The 18685-nt window shown below is 36.6% G+C and overlaps 2 protein-coding genes across 6 annotated transcripts in view; one reads left to right on the forward strand and one right to left on the reverse strand.

Moving 5' to 3' along the window:
- ngef (neuronal guanine nucleotide exchange factor) overlaps positions 1–18685 on the forward strand; it is a 46983-nt gene that overhangs the window by 1840 nt on the left and 26458 nt on the right. The window contains exons 1-2 of one of the 4 annotated variants that reach the window (XM_084419104.1): positions 14768–15171; positions 16918–17201. In XM_084419104.1, coding sequence (XP_084275230.1) covers positions 16994–17201 — 208 coding nt within the window. In that variant the 5' untranslated portion in view covers positions 14768–15171; positions 16918–16993. Of the gene's footprint in view, positions 1–14767; positions 15172–15497; positions 15588–16917; positions 17202–18685 lie in introns of those variants that run through there. The other 3 variants (XM_084419105.1, XM_084419103.1, XM_084419106.1) reach the window with 3 other exon arrangements.
- Positions 4539–11698, reverse strand: gpr55a (G protein-coupled receptor 55a). 2 transcript variants are annotated; one of them, XM_084418956.1, is made up of 2 exons: positions 11161–11698; positions 4539–6114 (listed from the first exon to the last, which is right to left on the reverse strand). In XM_084418956.1, the coding sequence occupies exons 1-2, from the start codon at positions 11177–11179 to the stop codon at positions 5105–5107; spliced, it is 1029 nt and encodes a 342-aa protein (XP_084275082.1). In that variant the 5' UTR covers positions 11180–11698; the 3' UTR covers positions 4539–5104. The 2 variants fall into 2 exon arrangements, with proteins under 2 accessions (XP_084275082.1, XP_084275081.1); XM_084418955.1 differs by having other exon boundaries at positions 4539–6117; positions 11161–11696.

Raw genomic sequence — 18685 nt, forward strand, 5'->3', positions numbered from 1 at the left:
CACATATTAGCATATTTCCGCCCTCAGCCGTTTGTATACTGTCCACCAAGGCAGCACTTTATGTGTCTTGTGTCTACATGCCCCATGGAAGAGAGGGGTGGAGTGAGCAGTTGCTCATTATCATTTAAAGAGACATACACCGAAACGGGTCGCTGTGAACAGATCTGTTTTTGAGGAGGCAAAAAGGGTGTTGTTTTACACAACCATTGAGGAATTTTAACCAAAGTATGTTACAAACTTTACATGAAGACCCTAAAGAATCATATCAACTTGTGGAAAATGGGCATCCGATGACCCCTTTAATGGCCACCGGTGTCGCTAATAACAAGCGTTTCTGAATTCTACATATAGCCCCTTTAAAGGAACACACCGACTTTTTGGGACTTTAGCTTATTCACCGTATCCCCCAGAGTTAGATAAGTCCATACATACCCTTTTCATCTCCGAGCGTGCCGTAACTCTGTCTGACGCACCCACCGCTAGCCTAGCTTAGCACAAAGACTGGAGGTAAACGGCTCCAGCTAGCATACTGCTCCCAATAAGACCTTGTTATTTGTACACGCTGTGACTATACAAATCACAAAATGTAAATAGGAAAATGTTGGCGTTATTTTGTCACTTATTGGGAGCAGCATGCTAGCTGGAGCCGTTTACCTCGAGTCTTTGTGCTAAGCTAGGCTAGCCGTGGGTTTGTCAGACAGAGTTACGCCACGCACGGAGATGAAAAGGGTATGTATGGACTTATCTAACTCTGGGGGATACAGTGAATAAGGTATAAGAATAAGAATAAGTCCCAAAAAGTTGGCGTGTTCCTTTAAGTAAACATAAAATTCACTCCAACCATTATCTTAAAGGGTTATGTTAGAATTTGTTACAAAAATGTTCCTGCAAATTGTAAAATTTCAATTTCATATGTATAAAAATCAGTTACTGTGAATTTTGGAACCCACAAATTCACCTGTCACCTGTACACACACACACACAGTGTCCTGTGTATATACTACAGACTTCACATCTACCTGCATACTCCTTATATATAATTTCAACTGCTAAATTGTACATTAATAAATTCTAACAGATATGTCCACATATCCCAACTTGATATTTAAAAAGAATAAATTTAACCGAACAGGTCAACCTTTCAGCTTTAAGAGAATGTATGTTAGTGTAGTTGTGTTGTGCTCAAGCTAAAAGCACTCGAGAAAAAAACACATTGAGCAAGGGCACTGAGAGCCCTTGTGACACCTAACACATTACTACAGCTAAATATAAGTCTTCTTGTGGGTTATAGCGTACAGATCAGAATGATTTCTGTAGCCGCACTGGAAATCATCTTAAGAAAGGAAGCTAAACAAATGCGCCTCAAACGGTATACACATATTTTATTACAAAGTGTTATTTATTGTAATAAATAACATGAGTATCAAACAGACAAAGAGAGATGGTGACAACAGTCAGAAGTACAGGTTCTGAACATCTGTGAACTCCAGTGCTGCACGAGGAACAGTAGCTAAAGATAAATCTTGTAATTATAACAGATAAATCAGAGTGAAGTTACACTTCTATAATATGACTCCGCTACATCGAAGCAGCATAATATTTTAAAATGATAAAATAGATATTCAGAGCACCTTTTAGCTGCTAGAACAAAACACATTCAGTCAGGGTTATGGCATTAAACTTGATTTGAGATAAAATACTAAAATGTAGCGTTTTGTCAAACTTCCCTGCTATAAAACAAGACACTCCCTGTCAATTGCATTTAACCTTTACCCACTCATAACACATTTCTATGCACATTTTCAATCAAATGCTTCTGCTTTAGAACGGGAACCTTTGACATCAACTTAAACTTTATTCTGTGGCAGGAAGATAGCGTTAAAGTTAATCATTTCTTATAGCATGAGCACTGTCACTGAACTGGCTTTATGTGAGCTATAAATATCTTGTTGGTTGACAAGCTATGGCAATCCTTGAAGCAGAAGTTCGTCCTCTGCTGGTGAGAAGAGGAACAGAGTTTGGACCAAACAAATCAAGAAAACAGCTGCACATTCCTTACATAAACAGGTTTCAAAATACTGTCTTTGATGAAATATGTATTTGATTGAACAGTATTTTATATTTTGCACAAGCAAAATGTAATCTACAATTAGGACTTTGTAAAAAAAAATTTTTTTTTTTTGCATTGTGGACAATTTCAGGACGAATCAATGGTGCAGAATGTAATACTGACTGCTAGTGGTTGAAATGGGTACTGCAGAAATGGTTTCCCGCCCCCTCCTCATTTGAGTCCATGCTCACGTGGGTTGCCAGATTGAGGACACGAACTGCGATCTCTGACCCAGTTTGTTTGCTGACTTCCATGGCTGCAATATGCTGTGTTTCTCTCAAACTGGCAACCCGGGAGTCAAATACTATTGGGTAAATTGGAAGTAGGCGGGATCAAACTGACCAAAACAAAAACAGACATTCCCACATGGTAAAATAACTGGTTGTAGCATTATGTTTTTCAGAGAAACAAGTATTTGAACTTATCATGTTTCCTTAATATCTGCAGAAATATTAAGGTATTTTTATGCTTTAGTACAGTCAAAAATAAATAAGCAAATTTTGCTCCCATCTTTTCTTAATTATTCTTAAATTGTTATTCTCATCACTAATACATACAATTTGTAATTGTTTTTATTAATATGTGTTTGTGTAAAAATGCTGTTTATGTTTTTAAAAGAAAATAATTTTTAAATGAATTAAATTCAAAATAACACATGCTTTTGATGTATAAATCTAAAACAATAATTTCAAATTATTTTTCTATTATTTCTGGTCATTGTACTGTTACAGAAATGAGAATGAAACTTTTTATTCTACATTACAGTAATGAGAATTGGAGGGTAAAATTAGCCTTATTGTTTTGAAAATAATGTCACAATGCAAAAAAACTAGAGAGTACCAATATAGTAATATAGACCTACATAAAACATAAAAATATACTTTCATTTTTAACCCTCTGAGCTTCTTCGTAAAATAGTCACACTTAGCTTCCTCCCGCCCGAAAACGGGCGAAGCCTTAAAATTTTACTTAACTTTTTCCCAGGATAACCAATCAAATATATTTTTGTTCTATAATGTTTTCTGATTATTATTTAGAATTTTTTATGATACTTTGCATTAATTATATAATTTTTATGAGCTATTTTTTCCATTAGAATTAATATATATATTTTTATTTTATTTATTTTATTTTATTTTTCAATAAATGCAACATTTCACATCAAAATAGAGTGCAGGCCTAAAAAAAAAAAAATTCAAGTGAGAAGAGCGCCATCTAGTGGCTTCAAAATTTATTAATTTGTGTCATGTCCTATAACCGCCTATAGGCTGCCTATAGCTTTTTTATTTATTTATTTGATTTATTCCCATTCGGAAAGATTTTTTTTATTACTAAGCAACCACTGAATGGAACAACACAAATTATATATCATTTTAAAGCTTAGGATCTCAGCTTTTTAATGCATCTAATTACATTTATTAACTCCTAACGAGTGCTGAGTAATCCCTCTAAAACCGAGTGTACCGCCAGCAGGCGCCACCTAGCTGCGAAAATATTCTTTACCATATTTAAAAAAAATCTTGCCTTGATTAACACAAAGTTGATGTCATTTGAAAGCTTAGAGTCTGAACTTTACAGTGAATGTATCCACTTTGAAAAACTCTTAAGTATTGCTGAGTTATTTGCTGATAAATAGAATTTCTTTTTTTTCATAATCTATAAAATAATGTACTGCAATGTGTCAAAAACATCATACAGCTCATGAAACATTCTCAGATAATTGAAAATGGCACTTCATTTTTTACAGCATATTATTACAATTAAAATGAGCCCAAAATTAACATAATCTATTGCTTTTATGACAAGACATTCTTCATGGAGAAAAAATTGCCCATGAGGGGGTGTCAAAGACTGTACAAAAAGGCTATCTCTTTTCCAAATGCTGTAACTTTTGATTCCTTTATCCAAAAATTATTATTTTTTTATCCAGATGCAGCTAACATGTAGGGGGACTTCACTAAAAAATTATTTTCCTCCTACCTTATTTCCTTCCTGAGTTATTCCATGACAAATAAGAAAGATATGCAAAATCATAATAAAAATTATATATATATATATATTGTCTTTTATCCGCTGTTTCTTGGCAGGACAATGTCCAAATGTAATGTAATTTATATTTTAAAATTTTTTAAAAAGAGTTCTTTCAAACGATACCTACCTTTTGACTCTCCTTGCTATAGTTTTGGAGTTATTATGATTATATTATTTTTATATAGTTTGGGGCAAAATTTGCTGTTTCAGTCTTACCAGTTCATTTCTCTGTGTGTGTATGTGTGTTTGTGTGTGTGGGTGTGTGTGTGTGGGGGGGGGGGGGGGGAGGGTGTCTTATTTGCACTCTTGATGTTTTAGAGTGTCACCCCTTCATTGCTGTGCACTTTTTTTCAGCACAGTGGCTGATCTGTAGCTTGTACCACCAAAAGTTTCTCTGAGTTTTCCTATTTTTTCGTATTTCCCATTCATTTCCTATGTCGCCCGTTTTCGGGCGGGAGGAAGCTAAGTGTGACCCTTTAACATATCAGAATCATCTCCTTGATTTTTTTGTGTGTTCATATAGGTAATAAAACAAAAGTCACCAAGTTTCACCCCAGTCCGATGAAGCAAAAAAATTAAACAATTCGAAACGTTCAAGTTTAAGAAGCCCAGAGGGTTAAAATGAAACCTTTGGGGGTCAAATGTGACCCTGACACCTCTTTTTTAAAGTAAACATAAAAATCACTCCAAAATATTGTTTACCATGGCTCAGAAAAGCTGTAAGTGTTATGTGATTAAAAAAAGAAAAGAAAAAGATATTAATAAAAAAATAATACAGCTAAATTTTGTTTTCAAAAATGTACCCGTGTCACATGTTCACACATCCTTTGTGTATACAGTACTTCCCATCCACCAGCACACTCAGCTTATATACAAGCATGTGTCTTACTGTCTACTATCCTCCTTTGCTGTGTTAGGATCAATCATCCTAGAGTTCAGTCTTCCCGAATTTCCTGTAAGTCTTTATGTAAAACCACCAACCACACATATTTCCATCTTCTCAGTGTCTGTGGATGAACCATTATGCGTTCCGCTAAATAACGTTTGATTCTTCGAACGTATGCGCGTCTCTCTGGCGTATATAGCCATTCTCCTATCTCGCTTTACAGACTCCAGGTTCTCTTTCAGAATGAAGTAGTAACACGCGCCATCTGCCAAGATGTTCACGTTGCTAATACATATGGCGATGTGCACAAAATAGCGCCAGGGAACGATGATGGGTGAGTCTGGGTCAAGAGAAGAGTTGTTTCTCTTGACATTGAAGTAAATCAGCACCGCTATGTGATAAGGAATGAAGCATGTGAGGAACACCACCAGGTTGCTGACGACGATCTTCATGCTCTTGTTGTTGCGCAGTTTGGCATCGCTTGGATTGCGTGTCCTCAGGCCGTGCAGAATCTGCACCACGCGCACGGAACAGAACACCATCAACAAGGCGCTGCAGCCAAACACTGTCTCCATTGAGACCAGAATCCAACTTTTTTTCCAAAATTTTTGGGAGAAATGCTGGAAGCAGTAATTTGATGTGTTGTTTTGACCTTCGTGAATATTGTAGATGGGGATGCTGCATCCAAAGACCGCCGTCCACACGACCAGGCACACGAGCATCGCCTTGCGCGGAGAACGCAAACGAAGCGCGGCGAATGGAAACTGAAGAGCGATGTAGCGGTCGACCGCGATGCACATGCTCAGCATGATGCTGCCGTAGATGTTGACGTAGAGCAGGCTCTCCAGCAGGGAGCAGAAGGTATTACCAAGAGTCCATTCCTTCTTGTACGCGTGTATCTTGAAGGGCAGCGACAGAATCAGCAGGCTGTCGTTGATGATCAGGTTGATGAGGTAAACCGTGGATTCGCTCAAGCGGCGAACACGGAAGAGCAGCAGCCACAGAGCGGCCAGGTTCAGAGGGAGGCCGACGACCAGAATGGGCACATACACGCACCACTGGACCCAGCACACCCAGTCACAGTGGGCTGCTATGGGGGAAGAGAAAAAGAGAGGTTAGTATCCCAGCTAACGGGGAACGTTCTCAGAACTTCAGCTAATGTACTGTCAAAGTTAAGAACAAACGTTCTTCTAACATTAATAGAACTTTTGTTCAAATTCATCTGGTCTTTAATAACGCTCTCAAAACATTAGCACAAAACCAAATCTGAAATGTTTTATTTGGACATTCGTCTAACTTTTTTTAAATGTTACTTGTTTCAGACTGTTCAGAGAACATTCAAAAGTATGAATGAATGAGGCATTTATATAGCGCTTTCGTATGTACTACTGTACACCCAAGTAACATTCCTATAATGTGTGAAGAACTCATGAAATGGAATGTTCCCTTAATGTTCGTATAAACAAGAAAAACATTTTTAAAACATTTAAAAACTGAACATTTTGAATGTTCGGAGAACATTCAGAAATAACGTTTACATAACTTTAATGGGAACGTTAGCAAAACATTTTTAGAACATACGGGGTAGTGGATTGAAGTACAAGTTCAGATCAATCTTGAGCATTTGTGGCATAATGTTGATGTATTAAAGGGATAGTTCACTTTGAAATAAATTTTTGATATGTTTTAGCTTACCTCAAGGGCATCCAAGATGTAGGTGTCTTTGTTTCCGCAGTAGTTTCAATTTTGATATTTTTAGGTCAAACCGTTCTTGTCTGTCAGTCATATAATGCAGGTCGATGGTCACTGTCTCAAAACACAAGCACAGAGTCCAAATTAAAACAATTCCCCATCGTCCAAATGAAACAATTCCCCATCGTAAGTACACATTGATGGCCTAAGACACGAAACGAGCGGTTTGTGTGAGAAAACGAACAGTATTTATATCGTTGTTATCTCTTGAAAACAGCACACATCCAAATGATCTGACGGCGCGGGTGGGTATAGATATATACATAGATGTCGCCTTGGCTACTGCAGTTCATTGGAACGAAACCGTAGCCAAGGCGACATCTAGTGTATATATCTATACCCGCCCGCTGGCGGGTATGGATGTATACACTAGATGTCGCCTTCGCTACTGCAGTTTATTGGAACGAAACCGTAGCCAAGGCGACATCTATGTATATATCTATACCCGCCCGCGCCGTCAGATCATTTGGACGTGTGCTGTGTTCAAGAGATAACAACGATATAAATACTGTTCGTTTTCTCACACAAACCGCTCGTTTCGTGTCTTAGGCCATCAATGTGTACTTACGATGGGGAATTGTTTCATTTGGACGATGGGGAATTGTTTTAATTTGGACTCTGTGCTTGTGTTTTGAGACAGTGACCATAGACCTGCATTATATGACTGACAGACAAGAACGGTTTGACCTAAAAATATCAAAATTGAAACTACTGCGGAAACAAAGACACCTACATCTTGGATGCCCTTGAGGTAAGCTAAAACATATCAAAAATTTATTTCAAAGTGAACTATCCCGTTAAGTTGATCAAAAGTGACAGTAAATACATTTACGGTAACACTTTACAATAAGGTTCATTAGTTAACATTAATTAATGTATTTACTATCATGAATTAACAATGAGCAATACATTTGCTACTGTATTTATTAATCTTTGTTAATGTTAGTTCATATAAACACAGCTGTTCATTGTTTGTTCATGTTCACAGTGCATTAACTAACGTTAACAAATACAACCTTCGCTTTTAATCAGAATCAGAATCAGAATCAGAATCAGAAAGAGCTTTATTGCCAAGTATGCTTGCGCATACGAGGAATTTGTCTTGGTGACAGTAGCTTCCAGTACACATACAATATAAAGTGACAAGACAAGTAACATAGGTATAAATAAAAAATAGAAAAAAATAAAAATAAAATAAAAATAAAAAGATTATAAATTATAAATATATATAAAGTTATAAGGTGCTATAATGAAATGTCTGAGGGAAGTATTGCACATGTTTGTTCCACAGTAGCGGATAATGTATGTATTAGTAAATTTATGTATTAGTGTATTAGTAAATTAGCGGATTAATAATGTATTAGTAAATGTTGAAATTAATATTAACTAAGATTAATTAGTGCTGTAGAATTATTGTTCATTCTTAGTTCATGTTAACTAAGGTAGTTACCTATAATGAACCTTCTTGTAAAGTGTTACCAAGATTTCTCTTTCAAATCAATGCTGTTCTTTTGAACTTTCTATTCATCAAAGAATCGTGAAAAAAAAAAACATGTATCACAGTTTCCACAAAAATATGAAACAGCACAACTGTTTTAAACTTTGAAAGTAATAATAAATGTTTCTTGAGCATCAAATCATCACATTAGAATGATTTCTGAAGGATCATGTGACACTGAAGACTGGAGTAATGACAGTAATCACAGGAATAAATGACGTTAAAATTCAAAATAGTTATTTTATATTGTAATAATATTTCACAATATTACTCTTTTAACTATATTTTGTAAAATAAGTGCAGCCTTGGTGAACAGAAGAGAGCATTAGTGTATAAAAAATGTGACAGCTATGACAATGCAAGGCCATAACTCTAAAACAGCTGTAAAAATTATGATTTCAACAGAAGAGTTACATTTTAACGGTAGAGTTAATGTTAGTGTTTTTTATAAAATATACAATAAGCATCACGTCTGCTTTTAAATCCTCCTAAAGTTGACCATTGTTTCGTGTTCCACAAAGAGCGTCAGTCATACAGATTTGGAACAAACGGTGAGTAATCGGATGGCAGAATGTTCATCTTTTTTCAGAAGAAGGTTACTGTCTGTACCTCACAAGTGAGACACTCTTTTTCAACATATTACAAATAGCACTTATTGTAAACAAGATGTTAGGTCTTGTTTTTTACACTTGGTGCAAAGAGTATCTCCCACCATTTATACTGCAAAACTTTTACACTTGGTGAAAACATATAATGGGGGAAATCATGTAAATGTTCAGTACGATGATATATGTGATGTTTATGATTAAGATTACTGATCAATTCAATAGTTTTGACATTCATTTCTAAAACTGCAAATATTCAATGTAGTGACACCTCATTGTACAGATCATATTTACATTAATACAAACACACCTACAAAACAATCAATACTGTCTGCCTTAATGTGCAAAAATGGTCTGGTATATGGCTCACTGTTTGTATAGCAGATTTTTATGAATTAATTATGGACCAACACTGCACCTATTATGAGCCCACAGTATACAGTTTTTATTTGCTTTCATGAACAAAAATGACTGCGATTGTGTTTTTATATGTTCTTCTAAAAAGCAAACTTCTTTGGGTTTGGCTTCATTAAAGGCGGAAACACTGTTGAAACACAAGTGTCTGTCTTTAATATTTAGACATGTTAATGAAATCAAGACAGAAACCATTTTTTGGGGGATGTAAACTTTACAGTGTTGCTTGCAGCTATGAAACGGCACATGTGACAGAACAAGATATATGTGCACTAGTGACATCATGGTTTTAGTTTACTCATGTTTGCTGAAACCAGTGCCCATGACCTGACCAACCTCTCTGGATGCTCTACCCACATATCCGTGCCATTTTAAGGTTTGAGGTTTTTTTTGGTGGCAGCATATCCTTTAATGTTTTTCCTCCCTGGCTAAATGTGCTACATTTTTTTTACACATTTACCTAGCTGTACTTTTGTGTACCATTTTATGTGCCAATTTTCAATATGATGGTTTTAAATACTGAGCCTGGAGGTTTAATTTTCAGAACAGCAATCTAAAGTTTCCAACTTCCCTGCATTGTCTATCCTGAATAATATTTTTTGAATGTACAGTATATAGGCTACTCAAAAGGTTACTTCATTTCGATAGTCCACTTTAGACATTCTAAGTAACTTTGCTAGTAGCCAACATGTCAATTAACTCTCCTTAAGTATTAGTAGACTGTTAGGTTCGGGTTAGTAGAATAAGTTGACATGTACTTGAAAAGTTACTTATAGTCAGTAGAATGTCTGTTGTGGGTAGGCTGTCAAAATAAAGTGTTAGCGGATATTAAGCAGTCAGTCTACTAATACTCTAATGACTGGTAGTAGACATGTAGTTGAAAGCTACTAATACTTAAGTAGAATGTCTAAAGTGGACTATCGAAATAAAGTGTTACATTTATATGCATTTAACATAGCCTATAATGTTATAATTCAAGTTAAACATATTTGAACAGAATTATTGAATTTTGCTGTGAGTACCAACTCTGAGGTGTAAAGAGAGATGAAACTCTTATCCCTGGTCTCATCTGATCTAAAACAAACAATTTATGAAAATACATGCAAATGGCCTTGGCTGGAACTAACCGCATCCGGGCAGGCCTATATCAATATTAAAATACAGAATTATCACGGAGAAACATGGTCAGCTTTTAAAAGTGAATTAAATGTATAAATTGATCAAATAGATATACATTATCTGACTAAGATCAACTTAAGATGCAAGAGGGCTGCTTTCCAACCGAACGCAAGATATTGGTCAAATGTCTCCAGAAGTAGGTTAGATCTGTGTAGATCTACCGATTAGGCCTACTGGAAATTCTGTGATGATATCACGATAAAAGGCGGCAAATGGAAATGTGGTGTCCTTGGGATTTTTTTCTCTCTGTGTTTTTTTCCCTATACTTTTCTTCTTTTGTTCAATAACCAAATTGAACCCTTAGCCTTTTTATTTTATACGTTTACCACTTTGAATTGAATTACTGATGAAGAAAATCCAGTAGCCTAACTTGAAACTCATAAAAATCAAGTAGAAATTAGACTACAGAAATTAATGTGACAGATGCTATGACTATATAGTTGTTGTTTTTTACAGAATATGATTTTATGAATTCGGTTGATCTGAACCAAAACAAGACATTTAAAAACACGTAGGTAACAATTTTTATTTTACAGCAAATAATTATCAAGTTTTTAACTGTAATAAAATAAGCCAACATGTCAGAATGGAAAAACGGTCTTGAGATTATTACAATCGTACCGCGATCGCTTAATTTAGTCGGAAACTGCGGTTACCAATTGTCATAATGAACGCGTTTACTTACATGAATGGTTGGAGCTCATTCCCAAGATTAGCAAATGATTTGTCCCGGTGGTGTCTGCCGTTATCCAGACTTCAGGGCAGGTTGTACATCCTCGCGGGGGTTGATTTGTGAAAAATGTCTCTGCAGCATTGCGTGTCTGTTGGATGAGCTCTGTTTGTTTCCGCTGCAGACCAACTCTGCTGTCAGACAGAAACTGGTGAGTTTTATCTGACAAAAGAGAAACTATCAGAAGCTCTCACGCGCGCTGTTTGTGGGTTTAGTGAAATGACAAGCCAAAAAAATGTGCCAACACTAGGCTACACCCACCAATGCGTAAAGTCACTTTGTGCCCAATTATATAACATTTTGACCCTATGGCCTATATTTGAGATGTCAAAATTGGAAACCAGCTAATAAGGGACAATCTAATAACTTTATAGTTAAATAAAAAGACCGAATAACAATTTTGACTTCATTCTAATTGCCAACATTCAGCTTTCATTCGCGGCAGCAAGACAGCATAAATGGGGAACTGTAGTAAAGTTGTACAGTAGTGCAATAGTGTGCCAAAGTAGGCTACCAAACCTCAACACCAGATGACGACAGATCTCAAGTTCCGCTTACTGACTCGCAAAACCATTGCTGTGCACACTTACTATGCCCTACAAGTATGCCTATGTAGCCTACTGCTTTTGTGAAGAAACTTTTTTAGTGTGTAAAAGAATAATAGGCAAGCTTTGGGACATAGCCTACTTGTCATAACGGACCGCTTTGTCTCTCAGTTACTTGCATCCTGTCACCGTTTGATCCAAAACCATGACAATTTGCATTTAGAATAAGGATCCATGATTTTGATGACATCACTCTGCACTTCAGGGCTGCGTTCAGCCCCAACAAAAAGTTGCAAAACGGTTTTTAAACGGAAACGGTGGTGCGTTGAACACCCAGTTCTTGATGATGCGAGAGTTGCAACTACGGCAGCTGAGAAGGCCATTCTTTGTGTTCTTTTTGAAGAATTTTCGGAGCCTGATGAAATCGGTATAAATACGTGTTTAATACTGCAAAATACGCTTGATGTTACAGTCACTGCCCTTGCCATCAAGAATAAGAGAACATCCCAATCGAGTGAAAGGATTTGTGGAAACTGTTGTTCCTAATTATTGTGATCCAACATTTGCCTAAGCATTTTAGGATGAAAAGACAAACATTTCTTCTATTCAGTTGTTGCGTATACCGAGCTGCAGCGGACACATTTGTAAACGACTTTACTTGGACCCATATTGTGCGAGCTGTCTCTTTAATACCGCGTAGTTTATATACATGTTGCTGTTGATTGGGCTGACATTTTTGACACACCCACTAAACAAGAGGAAACTGATAAACCCCGTTGCACACTGTTTCCAGGAAATATGTCGTTCAACCCGGAAACCGTAGCAAAACGTTGTGCTACGGTTTGAGCAGGGGGCCAATCCAGCACCTGAAAAGCGTACCACCCTCGAGTCGGGGGCCGCCATTGGCTAACAAGCCATCACCTGCTGTTAGCATACCATTGACTCACATTTATTTTAGAGTCACTTTGACAGCGAATAACTTCACATCTGAGGTGTTTAAAGACTCTATTTGTCCATTGTTTATTTCTAAAGAAACACGACAATGTATAAAAGGCTCCATTACCTTGTATGGCCCCGTAGAAGCAGTTTTTGTAAAAATAGGCTAACTATTGCGTCATAACCACACGACTCTCTGGAAATTACCGTATAGACAGGAGGAGAAGCTCGCAGTCAATCGGGGGGACGTGGAGGCATAAAGTCTGATAAAGTCAAGGGAGAAGCCCATAGAGAATCATAAAGTTGCTCCTGCTCCTAGCTCATGGACAGGATGGGTTGTTTGATATGTCCCGCCCTGTCTTCCTGTTTCAGTGGAAATTACATCAACACATTGAATAATGCTGTGCGTTTCAAGCCACTTCAGTGGGCCTTTAACCTGCCCTGTCAATCATCTTCTCACAGTTAAAATTCTCCACATTCAATTTAGTTTAACTTCCTGTATCGGAGAGAAATATAGTAGCACTTTGATCTGCCAGTTGTGGGTTTTTCATGCAGAGATTCTCCTCATGTGTTCACTTAATGATGCATTAAAAATTAATGAATAAAAGTTCACAATGCTGTTCGATGAAATATATTATGGATAACAGTGAATCAATCAATTTTCCGTCAGTTTAGATAGGCTACTGATTATTAATCACTCAAAACCCTTTATTTAAACCTCTCTAACCGTCGGTCTCACACATCCGCCATGTTTGTAGTTTTTAACACTATTTTCAGTGTTTGTATTTCTAATTCATAGATGTCTATGGCTGTTTCTATTGAATGAGAACAAGCTTCCAGGCTTCCATATGTCGTCCGCCTGTGATATCTTCTGGGATTTTTAATGTTTTAAAGGTTTAAAGTCCCCCTGTGGTCAATAATTGTATCCCTTAAATCTCATCTTTGATCACTAAAATTACATATTTAAGGGTTTTTTTTTTTGTGCCTTGAAATAGCTTGAATGTAACTCTACACCCTTGCCTCATTTAGCATACGCGGTTCTATGAATATGCAAATGAGCTCCGCCTCCACTCACTCACACTAGCTCAGAGATCCACTGGTTGACGATCACACGTTGACCTGATTGGTTACAAGGTAGTTTGTGACGTCAGAAACACCAGCGATTTCAAACCGCGTTTTTGAGACTGTCTTGGATTCATTGCAGTTTTAAAGAGAAAATACTCAACAATAGTGTTGACTTATGAATTTGCACATGGTTTGTCTTAAAGCATATTAAAAACACCACATAGACATATAAACTACATTAAAAACTTGATTTTTACCACAGGGGGACTTTAATGGTTCGATTCTCTCAAGTCTGCATTCGATGCATCCTCGATATCAAGAACACATCCGGGTACTTTAATGCGCTCACTGTACTTGCGCTCTTGAGCATTGGAATCAGACTTGTTGACAGTTGATGATGACGTGGTACAAGAACACTAGGATGTAAGATCTCTAAAGAACACGTTTTGAGAAACGGCCTATGTTCTAATCGAATCCTCGACCAACGCAATGGCTTGTGGGCAATATTAACCTTTAGAGTGTACATAGATCCGCACTTCGGATTCTAACCGCGTATCTTTGGAATACCAATTTCAACATAATATGATTTGGAACACACTAATTCTAATTTCGAATAGGACGGTTAGTATGCAAATTGAGACATGAACCTGCTTATAAAAACAGCCCACGTTCTACTTTTAGCTGTTCTCCCAACCTTGCTAAGCTGATCTTCAGCTCGTTTTCCAGCCATCCTTAAAAATCTAAAATTATATGAAATAATTAAAAACTATCATGTTAGCAACTGAAAGACTAGAGCAACAGCACAAACAATATTTGTTCACACACAGTTAATGAATAAGCATTCTAGAGGTAAATTTCTTATCGACAGGCCACACGGACTTCGATCGCACTGCTGATGATCCTAGACAAGGCTGGGCAGTGTTTCATCTAGCGGCACACCTGTTCTTCACAGGTGAAGCTTATAAGAGAGAGGAGCGCCTGTCACATTGACGCTGCGCTCTTTCCACTGGCGTTACGCAACCACAGGATTCCGAGGATTCAGCGAATCCACATTCCATCCCGAAAACTCAATAACGACAGAAGGCTTTGTTTATACACCCCCTACCTCTGAATACTCCGGCACACACACACACACACACACACACACACACACACAAATTCACCTAGCTATCTGCACAACGACAAACAGAACTAAAACAGATTTAAAATATGGTTAAGGCAAAATGCAAACCCAAATCTTACTGCTAAAAAAAAAAAGAAAACATTTTTAGATTTTAAATAATAACTTTTGAACTTTTTCCAAATTTTGTTTGACAGATTTTACTTAACTTACATTTTTCAGCAATTTTGGCCCCACAGATAGCCTACGGTTAGATTAGAAACACACGCAGAAGTCCCAAAATCCTTATTTCTCTCTCAGGTATGCATGATCTTTCTCCTTGTAATGTAATACTGATCTTTGACTTGACTAGTTAATAGTAGGAGGCGTTTCTCTTTTCTTTGTTAAAGCTTGCATGACACAGTCCTGCCTATTGATGTCTGTGCTTGCTACGTGTTATTTCACGTGCGCGTCTAAATATTGTGCTTTCATGGAAATTTTAGGATTGCATTTCTGTCAATGTTTGTGGTTACATACACAGCCTATATTCTGCTCTCTCTCTCTGTGTGTGTGTCCCCATGCTTTTGTATACGTGTCAATGCGTGTTAATCAGCAGGAGCACAATGGGATTAGATGGAGTGTTTTTGGCCTAGCAGGAGAGAGAGAGAACTTTTTTAACCCTGAGTAGTCAGCTGACTGTAGAGAACAGGGTGTTACAAAGAATGTTGACTACAGTGGTGAGTACATGTTGTTATTGTTAACGACTAAAACTATTAAAACCATTTTCATTTATTGAAATAAAGCTGGAATAAAATAAAATATAAATATTAGATGAAAAACTTGAATCAAAATTAGAAATGTTGCTTTGGCAACTAACTGAAATAAAATGAGTTTGACTAAAATGGCTAAACCTGAAATAAAAAATAAATTAAATAGGCTATATAAGAGATATTTGATAATAACTAATACAAACTAACAATGACTTAAAATTAAAACTAAAAAAATATCAATAAATACTATAAATATTACTAAAACAATACTGGTTAACTAATTTCTTTTCTTTTTTTGTCAAACATTAGCCTATAGTATTTTTTTGACAATTTTTTTTTATTTTTTTTAACGAAATATTTTTAATCAGAATTTTTGTCTTGTTTTCCAGGAAAAACGCCTCAACATTCTTAAAGATAAATTTAGTTGCTAAAGGTGTAAAATAGTTTTTCTTACCCCACTGGCAAATCGTTTTTTTTTTTATTCTTGTTTTAGGCATAAATCACACTAAGCTTTGTTAGATGTATGCATAATAATACAAAATATTAGCCAAAGTAACATAAACATCAAAATATATTAAAATAAAACAAGATCTTTAAAAAAAAATCCAATCCTACAAAATTATATGGAGCCCCGCACATGACATGTGGACAAAAAATAGATATATAGTTAAAAAAATCGCTCGTTTTAGTAAATTGTGGCCATGTTGAACTAATTCGTTTTTTATTTAACTTCAACAAGGGAACAAATTATTCCAACAGGGTGTATAGGCTATAGGCCTATATAACTTTTTTTTTTTTTTTTTTTTACATATTTCTTGTCTTGAAGTGTCATTTGATGAGACATCATGGGTGAGGTGTCTATTTTCATATTAGCAAACTGACAACTCAAAATACAAGATCTGCTGTTTGACATGACTGACTTTACCTGTTTTTATACGCACATGCATGGGGCAAGAAGTTATGCGCTCAGGGGAGAACGCAAGAGTGACACAGGGAAGGAAAAGAGGGCGGGAGAGAGAGACGGGGAGGCTGGACCGAAGAGAATGAATGAGAGGGAGGGGGGAAGAACTTTGACACAGAGGGCCAGAGGACAGGTTTGTGAGACTGGACAGGATTCAGAGAGCGAGAGAGAAACACAGACTTTAAACTTCTGAAGTCACTAACAGGCCAACCCCTCAGGCAGAGGAAAAAGAAAGAGGCGAAAGAAGAAGAATGAGAGAGTTGATTATCTAGAAAAGGGTGCATAACTCTGTGACTGTGGGATTTTGTCTTTGGGAACCTGAACTTTTGGATCCAGTCTGGATTGGAATTCCTCCTGTGCAAGTCCGATGGGGATTATTCCATGAACGGCTGGATCTTGTTTCAGATAGCGGATGGCGATGACAGCCCTGTTCCGAATGAGATGGGGACATAAACCTCAAGAGGTACCGACCAAAACTCAGACGCCAGTGGCCCGTCTGCCCAGCGAGGATGACGATGAAGATGACGAGACGTTGACAAGAGCTCCGATTCGCAGGAATTCACGCTTTTACCGCTCAATGAGAAAGAAAAAGCTGTCTTCATCTTCAGAACAACAAGAAAGTGAGAATCATTTACATTTCTGATTTTATTTTAACTAGAAAACCTTTCACGAACTATTAGTGTGTGTGTGGATTTTATGTTCATTTAAATGTGTATTGGTCTACTATTTGAAAGTCATCATGATAACAAAAGTGTCCAATTTGTTTTGAAGCAGTAACATCTCTCATTTCAACATCATTATGTCGTAACAGACAGTGCACATTGTTTGGAATACTGGTTTTGAAACACAATGTATGCTGAAACTGATATGTTTGCATTATCATAACCTAGCAAATGTAGTGAGTCTAAACTGAGTGTACTAATTGTTCCCTGAATGTTGTAAAACAGTTTGCTATGGTTTATGAAGTCTAGCTCAACTGAACTAACCCTCTACATTTTACTTGAGTTACATGTACTGTGCAAAACTCTTAAAAAATGATGGTTTAAGAACCTTCAACATCCATGGAATCTTTCCGTTACGCAAAAGTTTCTTTAAAATCTAAAAAGCTAATAATAAAAAAAAGATTCATTAGAACTATTCAATGAAAGGTTCTTTGGGGAACCAACCTATTGGCATCACTGCAAAACTGCCCTTTTGGAACCTTTAATTTTAAGAGTGAAGATAAAACCTCAAATGAAATCTTAACAGCAGTTTTACAATAGTAACAACACTAAAATCCTGCTTTAAGAGGCTTATGTAGGCTATACTTGATGCGTTTGACCTTTCTTAGATGGATTCTTTTCAGTTTGATGCTAAAAATGAGTGACAGCAGTGATAGATTTGACTATCAAACAAGTCCTATAGGATTTAGTGTATTTTAATGGCTTATACACCAGTACTAATCCTAGAGATTTTCTGAGAGAGAGAGAGAGAGAGAGAGAGAGAGAGAGAGAGAGAGAGAGAAAGCACATGATTTTGCCCTGAGGTGAATTACAAAGCAGTCTCGAGAAACTGGTTTAATTGTTCACTGTGTTTAATTGTTCTGAGAATTACATGTGCGTGTTTTCATGAGCATCTTTATGAATGCCGTGTGTATTTGCATTACTGAGACCAAATTGACCATTCTGTAAAATTTGAATGACGAAATCACATCGTGATTTCCTTATTTGAGACTTTGTTGTTGAGTTTGAGCTTTGTAGATTTCAGGATTGAAGATGCCACTATGATGTTGAAAGATGACCTGCTCTATTATTGTCATGACAGTCGTACGTAAACCCATAAACAATGAAACTGAAATCACTTTCATCTGCACACCTCTATACACGTAGCAATAAATCAGACATATTCTCTAAATGGCTCTTGCCTTTTAGATACACAAAAGTGAAATTAATTGTAGTTTTGGCCAAGTCTTTTGGATAAAGTACTCTCATGTGAGATCAGTGGCCTATAAAAAGCTGTTTTAAGGACGGTCCCACTTTATGGTGGCAGCCATATTGAGATCACATGAATGTTCACTTTATCTCAGTTGCCATTTTATTATCAGTCGCTTTTGGTTGACAAATAT

This window comes from Rutilus rutilus (genome assembly GCF_951802725.1).
Source record: "Rutilus rutilus genome assembly, chromosome: 9".
NCBI lineage: Eukaryota > Metazoa > Chordata > Actinopteri > Cypriniformes > Leuciscidae > Rutilus > Rutilus rutilus.